Source organism: Oryzias latipes, chromosome 1 (assembly GCF_053564925.1).
Source record: "Oryzias latipes strain Hd-rR chromosome 1, Olatipes_Hd-rR_3.1".
Taxonomy (NCBI): Eukaryota; Metazoa; Chordata; class Actinopteri; order Beloniformes; family Adrianichthyidae; genus Oryzias; species Oryzias latipes.
In genome coordinates this window covers 37,182,916-37,205,712 of record NC_136237.1, presented here as the reverse complement: position 1 = coordinate 37,205,712, position 22,797 = coordinate 37,182,916, and the positions used below count along the sequence as shown (strand labels likewise).

The 22,797-nt window shown below is 39.9% G+C and overlaps 1 protein-coding gene and 1 long non-coding RNA gene across 3 annotated transcripts in view; one reads left to right on the top strand and one right to left on the bottom strand.

Moving 5' to 3' along the window:
* Window positions 1–2,092: 2,092 nt before the first annotated feature.
* The window catches only part of vegfc (vascular endothelial growth factor c), a 79,924-nt gene continuing 59,219 nt past the window's right edge, over window positions 2,093–22,797 (bottom strand). Inside the window, exons 5-7 of one of the 2 annotated variants that reach the window (XM_023958746.2) lie at window positions 12,906–13,048; window positions 8,352–8,670; window positions 2,093–3,508 (exon numbers count right to left, since the gene is read on the bottom strand). In XM_023958746.2, the coding sequence (XP_023814514.2) occupies window positions 3,400–3,508; window positions 8,352–8,670; window positions 12,906–13,048 (571 nt within the window). In that variant the 3' untranslated portion in view covers window positions 2,093–3,399. Of the gene's footprint in view, window positions 3,509–8,351; window positions 8,678–12,905; window positions 13,049–22,797 lie in introns of both variants that reach the window. The other variant, NM_001278873.1, reaches the window with a different exon arrangement.
* Window positions 12,942–21,701, top strand: LOC144992093 (uncharacterized). Its single transcript, XR_013655892.1, has 3 exons — window positions 12,942–13,061; window positions 18,576–18,664; window positions 21,572–21,701. It is a non-coding gene; the product is annotated as an uncharacterized LOC144992093 (long non-coding RNA).

Genomic DNA, 22,797 nt, shown 5'->3' with positions numbered 1-22,797 from the left:
CTTCCCCAATTATTTGCAGGAATGTGAGATGTGTTTAAGTTTGTGCGCAAGCGTGGGTTGTGGGTGTGTTTTGGCGGCTCTGCAATTGTCCCACCTTCATATCCTGGAAACTAAAACAAACGCAAAGATAAACAGGCGGATTGTATGTATCAGAAAGTTTAATCAAACCACCAGCAGTTTTGTTTGCTGTAGTAATTTCTGACGATAATTATCTGCTGTTGTATAGTGCGCAAAGAAATGCGCTTTTACTTGGTTTGGAACTGGACACAGCAGCTCTTTAAGCACGTTGTTTTCCTGCAAACATGCAGATACACCACATTTCCTTCCTCAAACCTTTTTGTCATCTTCAGTGTTAACAAAAGTTGTACAAAACCACAAAATATATTGAAAGAAACACAAGACAATGAAAAAATAAGAAAAAAGGAAGTCTGTGTCTCTGTTTTTGTGCACCTCAACTCATGTAGAGTTATTAAAATAACTAAAAACACATTGTTGCCCAATGTTTTAATTAGTTTAAGGGTCTGGATTCTGACTGTGTCATTGCAAATTCCTCTGCTCTTGAGGTCAGGGTTATGTTTTACCAAATGTTCCAGTTTTGATCAGTTACTTGTGTATCAGAGGGCCTCACATTTGACTTTCAGATACTCATGTATGCAAAGAAATTCATGGTTGACTCAATGGTTGCAAGGTGCTGATGTCCAGAGGGGACAAAACAAGCACGACCCTATCGCCTTCCTCCTCTACACCAACCTGTATGTTCAGAAATCTGTAGTTTGGTTTCATCTAACCAATTGTTTTGTGAGTAAAAAAATCCAGGGAGGTAAAATCAAAGAAAAGAGATGAACATTGCATTTTTGGAGTGACTACACATTTAGTTATAAACATTTTCCCCATATATGTCTGAGTGTAAAGTGCAGGAACATCTCCACATTTATAGATATAATTAAAAAAAAACAGTATAAAAAAGTTTTGTACACAACAAAGAGACATGCTGCAGAAACATTCATGGAATCAGATAAAAGTCTTTTCTAAGTTCTCTCAAAACTTTCTTATCTATAATAAAATACCACAACTTTTTTGTCTCACCTAATTAATGATTTTAGTTACTAAAAAAACAAAAAAAGCCATCTTATATTTCTGAATTGTTGCTAAGACCTTTTTGAAATACAAATATGTCAGCTACAATTGTGTATGCATTTTTTTTGATTGTTGTACACTTTCAGGTTTTCCCCTAACGACACATTGGGCTGGTTTTCATCATCCCACTTGCATTGATTACTACAGTTCTACTCTTGTAAACATACGAGCAGAACAAAAGCAGTAACTGTGGAACACAGGACCTTACATTCATTGTAACCCTGCACAGCAGCTTGTATCATTTTGTATCTTATCAAATATAAAATGTGCTAGATTCTGCTCCCTGATCAATTTTACAAAGAAATTGAGATTTTACCAGAAATACTAAACAAAAGTTTACTTTGGTAGTCAATTTTTTTATGGGTACTTTTTTTTTCTTTTTTCGGGGGGGGGGTTTAATGAAGCACATCCTGTTTTTTTTTTTTTAAAGCTCCAACACAATGTTCACATTATGTTATCCTCTTTTACACACAATCATTGAACAATGGTCAAATAGAAAAATTGAACATTTCTATTTAGAGGATTGGTAAATTAATTTGGGATGTGCATCTCCACAAGTCAGCATGTTTAATGTATACATGTTTAATGTGACTTCCATGGGTCACTTAAGAACATGTCATTCAGTAAAGGTGTTAAACAAAGATCTAAAACTGAAATTGCCTTGCTCAGGAAAATACAAAAAAACAAAAAAAGTTTTTGAAAAAGCGCTTACAAAGGCACAAAGGTCAGAAAATGGATGAAAGGAGTGCTGTGAGGAAATGAACAAGACTACCCAGTTTTTCTTCGTCCTGCTTTCTGGTGCACTTCACATCTCCAGTTGCACTATTTGCATTAAAATTTGCTTGTGAATATTGGGAAATGTAACCAAGCAGAAAAGTCAAATGGATGACAGCGTGATTTGTGAAATATGTATTTTTTTTACTCAGAGACCTTTCAAAATAGGAGCAGAGAACACATTGGATCCACCACTTTATTGGGTATACATAGCTGCTTATTGACATTAATATGAAATAAAAGATCAAACAGAGGCATCTTGATGATTTTAAGATCAACGGTGAAGATGGTAAGTTACTTTATATTTGTGGTTAATGGAAGACCGAAGATATTTTTGCTTTTTCTCTAATTTATCAACATTTATCAACACGTTTTATGCTCTTAGCTAGCTAATGACTGACCTCAAACATGTTCTACATGAAAAAATAATCGTCTTCAACTTTAAAAGAGTATAGAAAGGTTGTCACTCAGATGTCAGTCTTCACCAATGCAGTCATCTTTCTCTGCCATCCAGGTAATCCTTGATAACATTTAGATCATCCTCTGTGCATTAAATGTGTCGTAGATCAAAAGAATTTCAACCTTTTTTTTAACCGTTTCTGAAGTGCTTCAAAGGCCAAGTGCACAAAAAAAGTAGAGGCTTGTGTGTAAAACTGGGTGTGCACAGAAACGGAATATTCTTTTAACATTTATAAAGCTGTGAAGATGCAATTTTTGTCTGTTTGTGTAACATTGCATTGTAAAAAATAAATAATAAAGGCATGTGTTCAATGAATTTCAGAAATCTTAAAAAAAACAACATACATTTAAATTCCTAAATACTGTAGTCATTAACCACATGTGAGAAAAGAAATTCGACTTTTTGTGTGATTGTTGATGTCGAAAAACAGAGGATCCTGCCTGTTCTTTTAGACATGGAAAAAAAGCATCACCATTATTGCAACATACACCAGATCCGACTGCATTCTTCTATTTCATAACGCAGCATCTAGTATACTTTATTTTCCACATATACTTTGCATGATACAAAAATATTAATCACAGTGTATTCTCATAAAAATACTGAAATTGCGATAAGCAGAGGTTGAAAAATAGCATTTAATAAATTATATAGTCAATATCTGACATAAGAATACTGAGACATAATTAATATCCCTCCTCCCCACCCGCCAAGAAATAATTCAAAACAAATTTTTCAACAATAGTTTTTAAAAAGATTTGAGTATTGACTCTTTATTTTAGTCCTTCCTTTCATATGGGGCTTTAGGCTCTTAGTAAAAAAAATCAGTGCATTTTTCACCCTCGAATCCCCAAAATTCCCATATTTGCCTTCCAAAATGTTAAGGTTCCCCCCATGTCCGTCAGGGTCCTTACACTTAGCTGCCATCACAGCTGATGGGAATCCTCTTGACCAGCAGGTGATGGGTGATGAATTCTACTGCTTGAGTCTGTTCTTTAGCATTTGGGTAGCATCACACGAGCCAGAGGTTAGTTTAGCCGCCTCCAGTGGGACGGAACGCAGCGACACACCTCCTCACTGAAAGAGAAATCTCGTTCACATTTTCGCCTTCTGACGTCGCACGGAGGCCTGAGGCAACTGCAATGACAGAGAAGACGTTCATTTAACTTATAGCTTCAAACACAGATCAATGTAGATGACAGTCAAATCGACTTTAATTCCCACTCTGATCATCTTTTGATCAATTTTTAAAATGTTCCCAGTGGTCTTCATCATGATTGTCATTTTTAGCCCAAATAAAAATAGTGTTGTTTTCTACAACAGTTTCTGCGGCAAAGTCAAAGTCAGAGTCAACTTTATTGTCAATTCTTCACATGTGCATCACATACAATGAATCGAAATTCCGTTTCTTACTCTCTCGTGTCTGTTCAGGAGAAGAAAAATAAAAAAGTATACATGTAAAATAAAATAAATTAGTAAAACGAAAGAAAAAATACAATTTACAACATTAGCAATTTGCTATTAAAGTGCGAGTGCACTTAAGGCAGTGTCTCAAGGCAGCGGGGGGGTTCGTTCGTTTAAGGCAGTAGCTAATTAGAAATTCACCTCTGAGTTGTGGGTGGGACTGCTGGCGCAGAAAAAAAACTGGAGCTGTACAGCCGTACCGTTTTTAAGGAGATGTCACCTCAGACGAGGAAGACCTACATGGATCTAGTTGTCTACAACTACTGTAGCACCTACGTCGCTGCTACAAGCCTTTCAAGAGGCATTATTCTATCTGCTCCTGATTCACACTACTGATTTGAATAAAGAATACTCAGAAATGCAATTTTAAGCTTAATTTTCTCTACTTATGTCCTCCATCATCAGGAAAATGCAACAAGAACGTGTTAAAAACACCAAAAATGCAACTTCCATGGGAGTGGGTCTTTAAGGAAATCTGAGCTAAAACTTCACGGTCCTCCATGGCAATGAACAACCAATCTTGTTGAGTCTAGAGCAGATAAAATATTGGCTGAAAAAAATCAAATAAAACTCCTATTTTTGCTCAGGCTCCTCACAAATCAGGATCATCACAAAAACATGCAAGCTTTGTACAGAAAAATGAAAATTAGCAAACAGAATAAAAAATAAAACAATACACAGGCGCATGTGAAAGGGCAACCACTGTTTTGCCAGTTGGAGTTCACATCTTTTATGCTTTTTGTAAGTTTGTACTTCTTGTAAAACACGAACCTTGTTCACTGCACAACTACATTAATAATGACTATTGCTGCCTTTCGTCCACATTGGTCGGAGGGTTAATTTGAACAGGCTGGCAGCTTCATTTATTCAAATTATTTGAATGTCTTCTACATAAAACAAAACATTTCCTTTCACAAGTCGGGAGGCATTTGTTAAATCCAGAAAATCTCATTTGTGTCTTTCAGTCTTGGCCAAGTTCCTATTTCTAAACTATTTTTAGTTTCAATCTAAGAAGTCATGAAGAACACAGTAAAAAACGGCAACTGATTTAACTGTTGTTGTTTTGTCAGTTTTTAAATTAAAAGAGAAAAACACAAAATCATAAGGGCTATGCTCCATTTACTCCACTAAATGCTAAGAGAAGCACCTAGATGACAAGAACAGATTATTGTTTCTGTTCAACAAGAGCTCCAGCAGTAATAAAGCACAGTGGTGCTTCTACCTGCACAGTCTGATGCATGTGGATTTGAGATTTGTTATGGCCACGAGTAAGTTCAACAAAATATTCTGTAATAGCTTTATCTGATTGCACAACAAGAAAATGATGTTTGGCAGGTTTACAAGAAGGCAGTTACATGCAATTATCAAATTTAAAATGATCCATCATTAACTTATTCAAAGTACAGATTGAAATTTGTCTAAAAGGTTTGTTTTGAGTTTTTTCTCCGTGACACACAGTTCAACTTTGCACTGTGAAATTCCTGAAGCAGTTTTTTTTTTTTTTGTCTGGCTGTTTCCTTTCTTATGCTCTTGAGGTTTAGAAACATTTTCTGTTTCAAATTTTCAAAAACATTTAGAATTCTACATCTACATACACGGAGTAATAGACTCCTTTCACTGCGCTGCAGGACAGAGCGCTTTAAGAACTCATTTGTCCCTACAGCTATCAGGCTGTTTAATGAACCTTCCTGATATGAACTGATATTATTTTGTGAACTGTCGTTTTACTTTTGTTTGTTGTGTGTGGTTGTGTTTTTTGCTACCGGACACCTGAATTTCTCCTTTGGGAGATTAATGAAGTTTATATCTATCTATATCTATCTATCTATCTATCTATCTGAAAAAACAAAAACAAAAACTCCAAATACAGCTTTTTTTGCCCTCTTTTTCCCCATGAAGTTTAAAAAAAATAAATACATTTGGAGAACTTTATCCATACATAAAATTGGGCAATTGTAAATGTGTCATTTCAAATCTTAATCTTTACCTTCTTTTCTTATTTTATTTTTAACTGCACATACATATCCGTACATATCCTTAAAAGAAAACTGTAGAAATTGATGGTGGACGTCTGGTGATGAGCACTAGAGCATTCCCAAGTCCACTAACGGTTGAGAAGTGGCTTGTGAGGAATTAAATTAAAATAGTATAGTTTAAGGCCCAGTCCAATTATCTTTTGATCTATAGTATAACTCACAATTTGAATAAAGAAATACTCAGAAATGCAATTTTGAACTTAATTTTCTTGATATACTGTATGTCCTCCATCATTCTAAAAATGCTACAAGAACATGTAAAAAACACCAAAAACATGATTTTCATCTGAGTGACTCTTTAAAAAAGATAAAATGCAAAATTTAAACCAAACATGACAAAGCAAAAACCTGATGCCCAGCATAGCACAAAAGTGAAGACAAGAAGATCTGTAGACGACAAAATGAAAACAAAGCTCTTATACACTGAGAATGATAAACTAACAGAAAGCAGCTGATCTGTATAATGACTGAACCCTGGTGTGGACGTGCTGAAAGCCCAAATCCCCAGAAACTGAACAATTGGAACAAAAACAAAGTGAAGTAAACTAAAATACTAATAAAAAAATTAAAAAAACACACTAAATATTATGTGATTCACTTCATCTTAAAACTTTTTTTATGATTAAAATCTGGTAGATATAGGGTAGTATTTATCATCACTCTATACTATTATAAAATTATTGTAGAAAACAAATGTAATTCTTGATTTTGAAAAAACTTGTTTATTTATCAAATATCTTTTCCAAATCGTAAACTATGCCATTAATGTTTATTTATGCGTTTTAGAATACATTGACTTTTCTTGCCAACAAATCGTGAACATGAAACCGAATTTTGAACTAAGTGGTGACATCTGACACCCGAAGTGCAGACTAACCTGCATACATGATGGTATGAGGTTGAGAACCTGAAGAACATTAAGGTTTTCAGTAGCACCAAAAACTGTGAACTGACAAAGACAAACACTAACAACTTTCATGGATTTTCCAAAGGTTAAAGGCCACAGGATTTAGATTTCAAACCAGGACCAACTGCTGCCCTCAGAACTACCATGTGATTTAAGATGAGAGCCAAACCCATCAGAGCTTTCTTAAAGAAGGGCGCAAAAGTTAACTTTTAACTTTTTTACTGAGTTTTTCACAAAATTAAGAAGGATAGGTCATACCTAGTCAACAGAGTGCAGTTTGGCTTTTTGGTTGAAACTCGTGCACAGGCAGAATAATCATGGAGGGCTAAAGCAGACGTCACTGCTTAATTCACAGCACATGGTATCATGTGGCGGTCGGCAAACATTCAGAGACCTATGAACCCATGATAAAATGCACAAAAGCAGTCCAACTGGACACACGGTGTGTTTTAAACACACAGGATCAGAGTCAAACCCGCTGAAGAGCCAGATCCCGAACATAGCCGTCCTGCTCATAAATCACTTTCAAACAGGGTCACAGGAGGTCAAGATTGGACAGGGTGGATGGATGCATATGCATATGTGTGTATGTTTCCTCCGTTGTTGGTAGAGGAAATGGCTAGGTGACAGCTATGAAAAGTCATTAGCATGCTGAGGTTTTGTGTTACACTCTGGGTCAACCACAGTAAACGCCTTTGAATGCCAACACCGGTATATTCAAAACATGTTTAAAGTTGTGTTTGTTGACAAGTCCAGGGTGATGTAACCATGGAAACATTTAAACATTAGCTGGGTTTTCATAATCACAAGGCTATGCTACGGTCACACACTGCATGTGTCACAGGTTCTTGAACGCACTTTTAGTATGGAGTTTACTCTGGACTGTCTCTAACCCATACGACCACGTGTTCCAACAGTTGGAAGACGCTTGGTGTGAAATGTTAAAGCGGTGCAAATGGCTTTTTCTTTCTCAGCTCTATTCCGATCTATGAAAGACTTGATTTCATATGATTCCAGCCGGGCATAAACTGGGATTATGATTTTCTCCTCCATTCTAATTTTCAAACGGTTGGCACTTCTGTGAATTAAAAAGGTAATTACTCATACGTCGCTACCAAACCCAAGTCTCCAATTGGTCAATATTTAACTGGTTTAACTTTCAACGTGCGTTCAATGTTTTGCACGTATAGCCCAAAAAGCGGACTTAAAAACTTGTGTAGCGACCCGTGAACTCGAGAATATTGAACCCAGAAGCCCAAAACAAAAATAAGCCCGTGTTTATATAGAATTTTCATTGGAAGTGTTCGCTTGGATGCGCATTGCCGAGAACGTAGCATCACAGTAAAATTATGTGCAATTAAACTAGCTAAGAGGAAAACATTTAAGAAGTGAATAACTGGTTTTCGGCTGGTGAATGGTAATCCTATAGTCATGGAAGATTTCCTTGAATGCAACACATTCTTAACATTTCTTATATAGAATTTCGATTTATTGGAATAATTATCCACGCAACTGCATTTTTCACTTTGCAGACCAGCTAGAGAATATATGTAATCCCTTCATATGTCCTTACCTGCATGAGGCTTGGTGAAACCTTCTTCCCTTTAGGAAGCATTTGTTTGGAGACTCGTTACATTCACAGGAGCACTTTGACCTGTTGAGAGGCTGGTGCCTCGGACACGTCTTGCTGCAGGTGCATTGGCAGGTATCCTTGTTGAAGATGTGGCTCGCAGGGCACGACGCCGCCGACAGCACATTGCAAACGCACTGGCAGGTGTTTTTGTCGAAGTGTTTATTTGGACCACAGTCAGGATTTCCACTCTGACACACACACTGACAGCTTTCCAAATCCAGTTCCTTCTCTGGACCGCACACGTCCGATGAGAATATGTCTGAATGATTAAAAGGAAAGACAAAAACTCAGAACACCACATGGAGATGGTCGTTTAAACATCTGCAGACACTTAAACGTTGTACAAAAAAATAAAGACAAAGGTATCAAAATCTTGCATTATTTTTTACATTTGTCTTAGATATGATTCAATTTCAAACAAAAGAAAGAGTTTTATAAAAAATCCAAAACAACACACAATAAATAAATAAAAAAAAAAACAAATGTAACTTTCTGGGCTTGATCATCCTGCAGCTTGAGTGCAGTTAGAGGCCAACTCCAAGACAAGAGCAGCGTCTCCCAAGGAGACAATCTGTACCAGCTTTTGTTCTGCACACTCCAGAACCTCCTCAGTTAGATCATCACCAAGACTGGCAACAGATCATGACCACAAAACTTAGCAACTATCAGGCGTCTGCTGTACATGGATCATCTCAAACTGTGTCAACTAAACATTGCCTCAGAGATCCACACCACCAAGATCTACAGCAAAGATACTGGAATGTCATTCGGAATGGACAGGTGTGCCCAGAAAGTAACAATGACAGGGCATTAAGGGAACCATGAGAATAGCAGTACCAGATGTTAATACTTAACATCAGAAATATAATATCACACAATGCTGCTGCACAGATGTATTTCTATGATCTTTACTATAGAGATTTACTCATATTAATATCAGCCCACTGGCACTATTATAACATCAGAAAAATTGACTTGATGAAAGATTGGGGTCCTGACAACTCAGCTTTATGACTTCAACACAAGCATTTGGTTGCGCAAGATTAGATTTTGTTGTAAAGTGCAATTTGGTAGAGGTGTGGTTGTTTAGAGAAAAGTCAAGTATGAAAACAGACTAAACACAGACTGACATTTTTTAATCAATTACCTAAATCATGCCACAAAAAAAAAAAATGAAACACAAAAATCTGACAGAATTTGAGCATGATGGAACCAAACTCAACAATCAAACAAATGGTGACAAATGAATTTTGACAAACTTTATAGACCCAGACAGTAATTAGTTAACCTGCAACAGCTGATCCCATTTACCTTAAGGAGTAAACATGGATTCAATAAAAAGCAAAGACAGAGAATTCATCCAACATCCCAGCATGAAATAAAGAGAAAAGATTAGCAAATATCACATTTTAAAAGGAAAAAAAAGAGAAACCAGAACAACTAAAATGAGGATCATCAGAAGATTTTCCCTTCTGTCTCTTTGTCAGAAGAAGATGGCTTCTTTGACAAGAAGTAAATAAAATCTCAAACTATTGGACTTTGTTGAAATTCTACACCTAAATAAAGAGAAAGCACTTGTCAACTCTGACAAACTATGAACTTAAACATTCCTGGACCATACCAGGACGTTCTTGTTTCCCTCTGGGAAAACACAGATGGTTTTCTTTCTTTAATGGTGGATCATCTTTTAGCAGAAAAACAAGAAAAAAACCAGGAGAGAAAAAAATTGGGAAAAACAAAGGCTGGAGTGTGTGTTTGTGTTTTACTAAAGATCAACAACACATAACAATAAAACTCTGCTTACCTCTGATAACAGGCAAACTGGCTCTGTTCTTCAAGTGCTCTTAGGACTTAAACAACTTAAATCAATGCAACGGGTTTCAGTGGAACTTCATTTCCTCACATGGATCGCTGCTCTCACGCTTTGAACAACAATGTAGAGCCTGTAAAACGTCTCGGCTGACAACACAGCCTTCAGCACAACAAAACGAATGCTTGAACTCTGCAAATGTTTCCTTTGGCCCAGAGATTTGTCATTTCAGCCCTTTCGTGACATCTTTAAAACAGTCTATGTGGGGATTAACATGCTTGAGTACTATTTGGATCTTCTTCTTCTTTCTCTTTCGGCTTTTCCCATCAGGGGTCGCCACAGCGAATCATCCTTTTCCACCTCACTCTATCATGAACATCTTCTACCCTAACGTTAGCCAACTTCATGTCCTCTGTTAAGACATCCATGTATCTCCTCTTTGGCCGTCCTCTTGCCCTCCGGCCAGGCAGCTCCATCTCCAACATCCTTCTACCAATATATCCACTATCCCTCCTCTGAACATGTCCAAACCATCTCAGTCTGGCTTCTCTGAACATCCATCTATTTGTGTTGAGAACATGCAGGATTTCTTTACTCTAAAAAATGTAGTAGTCATGGTCAGAGGCAGCTTTATTTGCTGCAGATATTGTCCTTTCGGATATCCGAAAGATATAGATATATGTTCTGCTGGTTTCCTTTAAAAAGTGTGATTTGCCCAAAAAAAAAAGCTACAAGGGCAGGGTCAATTGGAAAACAAGCAGGCTCTTGAGGTCTGGAGTTTAACCTTTAATGAAGAGGCAAAGCCTTCTGCATGGCAGCTCTAACCTCGGCATCCTTTCATATCCACTTAGCCAACTTTGAACACATTCTAAACAATAAGGATTTATCTGTGTTGGGATGCCGAAGGATGGTGAAATCTCAGAAATAAACACAAATCTTGTTTGTAACACTCAAGTAAAACTACACCTGACAACTCCAACTGCTACACCCTGCTGCCTCCTACCCCCCCCCCCCCCCCCCCCCCCCCCTCTACTCCACTCTCTCAATTGCCCTTCTGGTTCTCAAAGATGTACTTTTTTTTATGCAAACAACCTTTATTCCCCACCTTTCTAGAAAAAGTGTCTACTTTTTGAATGTTTCCTCCAAGAGGCAAAAATAAATCAGAATGATAAAGTAATCCTTGAACTAAGATGCAAAAAACGAAATAATTTTTTATTTTTTATTTTGCGTATAATTAAAATTACACACCTTTGTCCCTTCTATTAGCGTACAATTATATTCAGAGTTACAGAGCTTGTGTATAAATGTCCTATTATTGGTTTTATTACATAAGAATTACCAAAATAGTAGAAAAAACATCAAAACAACTCACATTTTTTAATCTGGTTTTAATAGAACCTCTTGCATTCTTGGAAGAATATATAGTTCATGTCCTGTTGGACATTTCTTTTGTGGAATTATTTGTTATTTGTGGAATCTGCTCTTCTGAGGTCATACATCTGATTTTCTTTTGTTTACGCTGAGTCTACACTGAGTGTTATCATCATCAAACACAGAGAGGATGTTACAAACTCAGGCAGACCACAACAGTGTGTCCAACATTCTTCAGTCCCAAATGGCTTAAAACTTGAAAAGCGATTACTGCAGTATCATTCCGGCACATTCACTTTTGAGTTCCAAACATGTTTTTAAATTGAATTACATAAAAACATGAATAGCATTTCTAGAAGACACTGAAGAAATGAGAAGCAGATTGTGTACATGTTTTAGTGCAGCCAGGGGGGCCTCTTTCAGGAACGCCTCCTGAATCTGCTCTCATGTGTTTCTTGCACAAAATGATTGTGGTTGCCACAGAAACAAATCTGGTGCTTTGAAAAAACATTCTATGAGTTTGTATACATTTGTATTTTTTATATTCTGAAATTGTGGGATTAGTGATACAAACTTATTACATTTATGAGCACTTCCTGGTGTAAAACAAACCGGATGTTTTCACAGATTTGGCTTTTCTCTTTTTTATAGAAAATCAAATCATCTTTCAAATTTAGCCAAAAGATTAGTCATACCAACTTCCTTGTCATGTGTGGTTGATCTGGTTGATGAAAAGGTGTGATTTCTTTGTCCCCGCAAGTACTTATCGAAACTTTTTAAAAACTGTTTAATTGACCACCCATTCTTCCAGAAACCTTTTGTCCTTCTATTTAGTTTGCCCTGACTCTTGGGAGTTTCTAAATGGGTGTTGACTTTTTCATTTTTAAAGTTTGTTCTGGCTACTTAGCTCCTGGGAACCTAGAATTTAAGAAACTGCCATGCATAATCTATGCCACAGATGTATTAGAAATACAAGAATCTCTGAACATAGTGCCTCCGTACAGCTGTCAATCTTTTCAACTTTGCAGGGGCTACTATCAGATCTTTCTGGATGCCAAGATGTCAAGAAGTAAACACAGTTCCTTCACTTACAAACAAAGCTTTACATTTAAAAATAAAGTCCTGCTATGAAGGCCACCATGAAACATCTTAGACCTTTTTTTGTGAAGAAATCAGGACAAATTCACATCTGGTTAAAATCAGAAGACTGTTTGCTTATCTGCAGCTGGAAAAGTTTTTCTTTTTAATTGTTAGCTTGTTTTTTTTTCACTTCTACAGAGATGAAAAAGAGATGTAAATGTGTAAATACTCACCATGATTTGGCTGCGAGGGCCTTGAAGGAGGCAACAGTGGGGGGGCCGAGTTGTGTGGAGAGCTGGCAGCCATGCTGACACACCGACACTGCCTGGAACTCCAGGATTGACCAAGAGGGCATGTCCTGTTAACAAGCTGACACCTTCACAGGAAAGGTTACAAATTAGATTTGTTTGCTAACACACGCACACACATACTTTAAGGGACCTGAATTTCAAAATGGCAAGTCTGCATCTAAATACTTTTTAAATAAATTAAGACAAAAGTCTCCACACTCATTTCATGCATAAATGTGAACTTCTAATTTATCAGGTGAGGTTTTCAAGCAGATACTTACTGAAAGGCCTGCTCGAAAAGTGAAAACTATGACTTTATTGATCTAAACATTTTAAAATCATGTGTTGTTGTGTAAAAATAATGAAACATAACACAGTATTTTAAGATAAAAAATTTCTAGTAATTTAGTGTGACTACAAGTGGCCAATTTCCCAAAATATGTCTGATTTTCTAAAGCATTCTATAACTCATTTCTTACATAGGTCTTTATACTTCAGGTGTTTTTTTTTCCCCCTGATCTTTGAGAACTAATAAGAAATGACCTACTCCAATTTAAAAAAAAAGCTTGAAGAATATTAACCCCAACATTGACCGTATGCATTGCCAGTTTAGTAGCAGAGACTAATATTGTGATAAAGATTTTTTAAATAAAGCAAACAGAGAAGTGATTTCCACTTTGGAATTTTTTGGGTAAAAAAAAAAAGATTTTAAAGAAACCAATAAAGACAAAATAAGATTATTAGAAATGACTTTGCAGTTCTGTTTTCCATGCATCAGTAAAAAAAAATAGACATCAGACTTTGTCCATTGCTGGTTGTTGATCAACTGCCACACAGTAAGATGAGTAACTTCCAGCTTTGTGCAGTTCATGTGAAGACGGGGCTTTTTGTTTGCCACAAAATCACTGTCAATGCAGCTCACACACTCCCTGAAGATACAGAACAGGTGCAGTCCTAATGTGCAGCAGGTGGAAGCACAACTCATTTTTATAGATGCTGCCAAACACAAATAAAAAAGGTCAAGATGAATGTTAGGTCTGTGGAAGCAAGTATTTTGGGTTCTGTTTGTACTGAGCATGTGCTGGTTTGTTTCTGCTCAGAGATGAACTGTTATGACGCGCAAAAAGATCTATCCAGCAATGTTCTTCAGCCACAGATCCAGGGATTGATTGTGGAAAATAACAGCTAGGTTTTCTGTATACCATTTTTCAAAAGACGTTTATATGACAGCTTACAAAGATTAAGCTGAGGGTTGCATTTTCATCTGTCATTGAAAATTTGTAAAGAGCTTTTCCAAGAGCCTCAAAAGGTTTGTAGAGCTTCTTTGTTTTCCTGACCGATCGCTCTGAAGTCACAGAACTTTTTAACATTTGAAAAACAACAACACAATCTTCTCCTACAATAGCCACAGAGTAATTTAGATGTTTTAAATTACACTATTTAAGGGTTTGTCTCCATGAGTCAGAAAGTTTTAAAAAAGTGAGGCACCCTTGTGAAATTATTTAGAGAAAAAAATGAGAATCAGAGGACACAGTAAAAGACCTCCTAGTGATATCAAGTTTAGGACCATCCAGTGGCCTGGATTTTAATGCAATTTGAACACCTGATCACTACTTTCTTTTTCTTTTATATGCCATATTTAACGTTACCCATTTGCTGAAATAAATAAATTAACAACTATAAATCTTTTAGGATTATGATCTATTGTTTTCTGATGATTAATGAAAAATCAATTTACATTCATTGTTTTCAAATGACAAATTGTACAAATGCAATGCATTGTTGTTTATATTCACCAATCTAGTGAGCCTTCATGCATACTTTTCACAGAGTTTTTGCAGAGGCTTTTTGGAAATTTCCAGCACTTTGGATTGCAGAATTTTAGATTTGAACCCCCCACAAAATGGCAAATTATTTTTCTGATTTTATGTCATTCATTTCTTATCACATCCCAATCTAGCCACAGGGGTTGCAAGCCAGTTGCCTCTGTGCCGGTCCCAAGCCCGGATAAATAGAGAGGGTTGCGGCAGGAAGGGCATCCGGCGTAAAAATTGCCAAAATAACCATGCGAATCATCCACAACACTTTAGACATACCGGATCGGTCGAGGCCCGGGTTAACAACGACCGCCACCGATGCTGTTAACCTACAGGGTGTCGGTGGAAATTTGACTACTGTTGGTCGAAGAAAGAGGGGAGGCAGAAGGGTCCGTGGCCAGAGAGAGAAGGGAAAAGGCAGGAACATAGGTTTGAGAATAGGGACTCTTAACGTTGGCACAATGACAGGGAAAGGCAGAGAGCTGGCAGACATGATGGAGAGAAGGAAGGTAGATGTACTGTGTGTGCAGGAGACAAGGTGGAAGGGCAGCAAGGCACGTAGTATTGGAGGAGGATACAAACTGTTCTATCATGGTGTTGATAGGAAGAGAAACGGGGTAGGTGTGATTCTGAAGGGGGAGTTTGTAAACAGCGTTCTAGAGGTGAAAAGAGTCTCAGACAGGATGATGAGCCTAAAGTTAGAAATCGAAGGGGTGATGGTGAATGTAGTCAGTGGGTATGCACCACAGGTTGGCTGTGAGTTAGAAGTGAAGGAGAGATTCTGGAGTGAGTTGGATAAGGTCATAGAGAGTTTTCCCAGAGGAGAGAGAGTTGTTATTGGAGCAGACTTTAATGGGCATGTTGGTGAGGGCAATAGAGGTGATGAGGAGGTGATGGGCAGGTTTGGTGTGAAGGAAAGGAATCTGGAGGGACAGATGGTGGTGGACTTTGTGAAGAGGATGGAAATGGCTGTAGTCAACACTTACTTCCAGAAGAGAGAGGAACATAGAGTGACATACAGAAGTGGAGGTAGGAGTACTCAGGTGGACTACATCCTATGTAGACGAGGTCATTTGAGAGAGGTTAATGACTGCAAAGTGGTGGTAGGAGAGAGTGTAGCCAGACAGCACCGCATGGTGGTGTGTAAGATGACTCTGGAGGTCAGGAAGAAGAAGAGAGGTAAAACAGAAAAGAAGACCAAGTGGTGGAAGCTACAGAATGAAGAAACTTGTGAGGAATTTAGGCAGAAGTTGAGACAGGTCCTGGGTGGTCAGGATGAGCTTCCAGAGGACTGGGAAACTACAGCAGAAATTATCAGGGAAACAGGTAGGAAGGTGCTAGGTGTGTCATCTGGAAAGAGGAAAGACGGTAAAGACACTTGGTGGTGGAATGAGGAAGTACAGGAATGCGTCCAGAGGAAGAGGTTGGCTAAAAGGAAGTGGGATGTAGAAAGGACTGAGGAAGGTAGACAGGAGTACAAGGAAGCGCAGCGTAGAGTGAAGAGAGAGGTGGCAAAGGCCAAACAGAAAGCTTACGATGAGCTATATGACAGGTTAGACACAAAGGAAGGAGAAAAGGACTTGTACAGGCTAGCCAGACAGAGAGACAGAGATGGGAAGGACGTGCAACAGATAAGGGTGATTAAGGACAGAGATGGAAAGGTGCTAACAACCCAGGAGAGTGTACAGAAAAGATGGAAGGAGTATTTTGAGGAGCTGATGAACGTGGAAAATGACAGGGAAAGAAGGGAGGAAGATGTGGTCGTTGTGGAGCAGGAAGTAGCAGAGATTGGAAAGGATGAGGTTAGGAAGGCTCTGAAAAGGATGAAGAGCGGAAAGGCCGTTGATCCTGATGACGTACCTGTGGAGGTATGGAAGTGCCTAGGAGAGACAGCAGTGGAATTTCTAACGAGGTTGTTCAATAGGATTGTAGAGAGTGAGAAGATGCCTGAGGAATGGAGGAGAAGCGTTCTGGTTCCGATCTTTAAGAACAAGGGTGACACGCAGAACTGCAGCAACTATAGAGGAATAAAGTTGATGAGCCACACAATGAAGCTGTGGGAAAGAGTAGTGGAAGCCAGGCTTAGGAAGAAGGTGGAGATTTGTGAGCAGCAGTATGGTTTCATACCCCGTGAGAGCACCACTGATGCCATTTTTGCTTTGAGAATGTTGATGGAAAAGTACAGAGATGGTCAGAAGGAGCTGCATTGTGTGTTCGTAGATTTAGAGAAGGCGTATGACAGGGTGCCGAGGGAGGAGCTGTGGTACTGTATGAGGTCGTCTGGAGTGGCAGAGAAGTATGTCAGAGTAGTTCAGGACATGTATGAGAGAAGTATGACGGTGGTGAAATGTGCTGTAGGTCAGACAGAGGAGTTCAAGGTGGAGGTGGGACTACACCAAGGATCAGCTTTGAGTCCTTTTTTGTTTGCTATGCTGATGGACAGGCTGACAGACGAGGTAAGACAGGAATCTCCCTGGACAATGATGTTTGCGGATGACATTGTAATTTGCAGTGAGAGTAGAGAGCAGGTGGAGGAACACCTAGAGAGGTGGAGGTTTGCTCTGGAAAGAAGAGGCATGAAGGTCAGTCGTAGTAAGACAGAATACATGTGTCTGAACGAGAGGGATCAAGGTAGAAGTGTTAGGTTACAGGGGGCTGAGGTGAAGAAGGTGCAGGAGTTTAAGTACTTGGGGTCAACAGTTCAGTGTGATGGGGAGTGTGGAAAAGAGGTGAAGAGGCGAGTGCAGGCAGGTTGGAGCGGGTGGAGGAAAGTGTCAGGAGTGTTGTGTGACAGAAGAGTGTCAGCAAGACTCAAAGGAAATGTGTACAAGACAGTGGTGAGACCAGCTCTGCTCTATGGGTTAGAGACGGTAGCAGTGAGACAGAGACAAGAGGCTGAGATGGAGGTAGCGGAGATGAAGATGTTGAGGTTCTCCTTAGGAGTGACCAGGTTAGACAGGATAAGGAACGAGTACATCAGAGGGACGGCTCATGTTGCATGTGTTAGCGACAAAGTCAGAGAAGCCAGACTGAGATGGTTTGGACATGTTCAGAGGAGGGATAGTGGATATATTGGTAGAAGGATGTTGGAGATGGAGCTGCCTGGCAGGAGGGCAAGAGGACGGCCAAAGAGGAGATACATGGATGTCTTAACAGAGGACATGAAGTTGGCTAATGTTAGGGTAGAAGATGTCCATGATAGAGTGAGGTGGAAAAGGATGATTCGCTGTGGCGACCCCTGATGGGAAAAGCCGAAAGAGAAAGAAGATTTCTTATCACATCCCAATGAGATACAACCCTGAGCAAAAACAGTTTAAGTTGGCATGGAGTTACTGTTGTTACAAAAATAAAGGACATTAACAAGAAAGTTTATCAAATATTTCCAAGCATTTCATGGATGCTCTCAGTTTCTATGTGTCAGTCATAAGTAGGGGTGGGCGATACTGCGAGTTTGGGTATCAATCAGATACCAAGTCATTACAGGGCTGGTATCGCTGATATTGATACCTATATCAATACTTTTTTCTTTAAATTTTCTATTATAGAAAAATTTGGGTAAACACATTTTTTGTTAATTAAGTAAAAAACAAGGACAGAGATTTTTGGCAAAAGAAAAGAAAAAGTTCATTAACTATTTACTACAATTTGAACTAAACAAATACATCAAATATAGAACTTTTATATTAATTTCTGCATTTTAGCAGTGGAGTCGGGTTGGCCAGATAGGGCCTTAAAGGGGATTTTCTACCAGTCACTTAATGAATCCATCAAAGATCATCTCTGTTCTCAACCTTAGGCTTCACGGCTTTCAGGACCTAGTTTCTGCACCCCTTCACTCCAATATCCGTCTCAAGGAAAGACAGTCTAAAAAGGACCGCTACTCACGTAAGCCACCATCCAACTTCTGTCACCTCACTCTACCATTAAATCCTCCTCTTGTAACTACACAGGACTCACCACGAGCAACTACGGAGGAACCTATGTTGGTCGGTCACTCCAAATCGACACCAGAGGAACGTCAAAAAAGGGAGGAGAAGTCCTGTTTTTACCATGGAAATTCGGACCATTTTGTTTCTCAATGCCGACTCAGTTTAAAAGGGAGAACCCCCCCTGCTAGAAGACAGGCCGTGGGCGGGTGACAGAAGTTTCTTCAGTAAGAAACTTCCTTTTTATACCTGTCAGGATATATTTTCATTCTGAGGTGTTTGAATCTACTCTCCCGTCTGTCGCTCCTCCAGTTACTAACTGCTCGGAGGATGTGGATCTTTCCACTGTACCTAACTGCTATCATGACTTAAAAAACGTATTTAGTAAAATAAAAGCCTGTTCCTTACCACCTCACCACCTCACAGACACTATGACTTTACACTCAAGATCCTGCACAACACAAAACCCATGTTCGTCTAGCTCTGGAAAGACTTGGAAAATCAACTTTACGTCAAGGCTGAAAAGTGTTCCTTACCACCTCACAGACACTACGACTGCTCCATTGAACTACTTGCTGGGTCCACCTTACCCAAGGGTAGATTATTTAATTTATCGGAGCCTAAGATAGTAGCTATGGAGTAAAACATCCAGGAGGCGCTTTCTTCAAGTCATCTCCATCCTTCCTCTTCCCCAGTAAGCGTTGCTTTCTTTTTTGTGGAAAAGAGACAAATCCCTGCGCCCCTGCATTGACTTTAGAGACCTTAATCAAATTGCCATTAAAGAAAAAAACTCATTACCTCTTTTTAGTTCTGTTTTTGACACTGTTCAGGAAGCTCGCATATTCTCCAAGTTAGATCTTCGCAACACTTTCCACCTCCTCCGCATGAAAGAGGGTGATGAATGGAAGACTGAATTCAATACACTTATGGGGCATTTTGAATATTTGGTCATGTCTTTTGGGCTGACCAATGCTCCTGCCGTCTTTCTGAGACTAGTTAATGATGTCCTCAGAGACTTCCTCAATTTTTTTATTTTTGTTTACCTTGACGACATCCTTGTTTACACTCAAGATCCTGCACAACACAAAACCCATGTTCGTCTAGCTCTGGAAAGACTTGGAAAATCAACTTTACGTCAAGGCTGAAAAGTGCGAGTTCCACGTCGCATCCGACCTGACCCGGCAAAGATTGAAGCTGTCACCAACTGGGAACCACCCACTAACAGAAAAGAATTACAACAATTTCTGGGTTTTGCTCATTTTTACCGCCGCTTCATTCGAAATTACAGTCAGATTGCTTCCCCTTTGACCAAACTCACGTTTCTCAAGGAAGCTCTCACCTGCGGAAAAAAACTATGACATTGGGAACCAAGAACTGCTGGCTAGTAAACTTGCCTTGGAGGAGTGGGGCCATTGGCTGGAGGGGGCGGCTCAACCCCTTATTGTGTAGACTGATCGTAAAATCTGTCTTATCTACGCTCTGCAAAAAGGCTCAACTCACATCAAGCCCGTTGGTGCATCTTCTTCGACCGCTTTAACTTCACTATCACCTAAGACCTCCGACTCTCCCCCCGCTGGCCTACTCCTGCCTTTACCTATTCCCAGTCGAACCTGGTTCCATATTGCCCTAGGATTTTGTGACCGGTCTGCCTCACTCTCAGGGTAACACAATCATCCTCACAGTTATTGATCGCTTCTCCAAAGCTGCACACTTCATTCCCCTGCCTCAGGTACCCACTGCCATGGAGACCGCCAACATCTTTGTGCATCATGTTTTCTGTTACCACGGCATATCTGCGGATATTGTGTCTGACCGAGGACCTCAATTCATATCCCAGGTATGAAAAGCCTTTTGCTCCGCCCTCAGAGCCACTGTTAGTCTCACATGAGGCTATCACCCCCAGTCCAATGGGTAAGCAGAGGGAGACAATCAAGAGTTGGAGGTGGCCCTCCATTGCCTTGCGGCCAGAAATACCTCGGACTGGCTCTTTATTCCTGATGTGGATTGAGTATGACCATGATACTCATCCTTCGATTGCTACCGGGTGTCTCTATTCGAGGCCTCCTTTGGGTACTCGCCACCTCGGTTTCCATCACAGGAAGTCGATTTGGCGGTTCCCTCAGTCCAGCATCACCTCCGTCGTTCCGACGCGTCTGGCGTCAGACCAAGGCTGCTCTCCTGCACACCAAGGAGAGTAACTGTCGGATCGCCAATCGACACAGGGGGGTGGGGCCCATCTACCAACCTGGTCAAAGGGTATGGCTCTCGTCTCAGAAGATCAGCATTCAGTCCATCTCCCGTAAGCTCGCTCCTCGCTTCATTGGGCCTTACAACATTGAAAAAATCTTCAATCCCTCCTGTGTTCGTCTCCGACTGCCCTCAGGATCCATCCCTCCTTCCACGTCTCGCAGATCAAACCAGTCCAGGAGAGCCCTCTTTGCCCGCCATCTGCTTCCCCACCTCCCGCCCGTATCATTGACGGAACCCTGGCTTTTACTGTTAGCCGGGTGTTGGACCTTCGGCACCGGGGTCGGGGTCTCCAGCTCTTGGTGGAATGGGAGGGTTACGGTCCTGAGGAGCGGTCATGGATCTCCCGTTCCCTCATCCTGGATCCATCTCTTATCGAGGCTCACCCGGACATTCTTCCTAGACTACCCGGCGGGGGCTCAGCTTTCCAGATTGGATCCAGCTGTCAGCACTCACCTCATCAGCCTGCCTGCCTACTTAAGGGTAGCCTTCACCAGCATTCAGCGCCAGTTCGTTGCTCGTCTATGGCACTTTTACTGTATCTGGTCACTACGTCATGCTCTCTGGTCTACGCATTACTGGATGTTTAGCTAATTCCAGTTTTGTATCTCGTCCACAGGACAGTTTTCCATGTGTGCCAACCTGGGTCTTACCTCCACACGAGCCTACAAAAATCCTCCGTGATCTTCCACGCCACGTCTCTGAGCCACGCCACGTCTCCGAGCCACGCCACGACTCCAAGCCACGCCACGTCTCCGAGCCATGCTACGAGTCCTTGCCACGCCACAACTACCAACCACGTCACAACACCAAGCCACACCAAGTCTCCACACCACGCAACTCCTCTCAGCCGCTCCACAAGAGTTGCTTGAGTTGCTACGTCGTTGGAAAAAATAACATCCAAACTTACCTGCTTATCCTCATCTGAACTGGGACAATAAATCCTTTAATCCTATTCAATCTCCTGTTTTCAGGGTTCCAGCAACTGGGTCTGGTCAGCCTCGCTGACCATGACAGGGAACAGTTTTACAATAGATCATAAGATGGTAAGAGTGGGACTTTAAATTAAGGAATCCATAAATTGCTCATGTTTCCTCAAAGAAACAGAAAAAACTGATTTCATGATTCACGATTACCAGTGAAAGTATGGCTATTTCCCACATAGATTGTAAAAGAGAATTTCATTTATTAAACCACAAGTCATGCTGTATTAGGAAAACTGCTTTCAGTGAGGCTCATTAACAAAAACAGACTTTTATTTGCGAGGAAGCACAAAGATTGGACCCGAGAATAAAGGGAAACCAACAAGTGCTTTTATTCCAGATTGAGCTTTGTTCAGTGATGGTGGCATTGAGATGAGAAGAGCAGAAAATATAATGACTTAGAAAGCAGGTTGGAGCTCAGGTCTATACAGAACACAGCCAGAATCGTTCTTGTTTTCTGATTTCAAACATCTCTATTTTCAGTTAAAAATGAAATCAGACAACACAGAGCTGCTTGTCCAGCAAGCAACCCCATTTGCTTTATTAACTAATATCTCATGAGTCAAAACCTACTATAAATATGAAGCCAAAAACAAACTCAGAGCTGATGAGGAATTAGCCCAGAAATCAGAAACCTTGTTTGGATTCCAACAAAATGCCAAGGAAAATATACGTCTCCCGTACACCCAAAAACACACGTATACACACAGCTATTTACACGATACATCACAAAGTAAAGATTGTCTGAGTCACAATGTGTATTGTTGGCTTGGAAACAGAGAGACACCGAGCAGCAAGTGTGTAGACGGACAAATTGAAGCAGTGAAAGAGTCTGAAGATAAAGAAAGACAAAGTGTGGTTT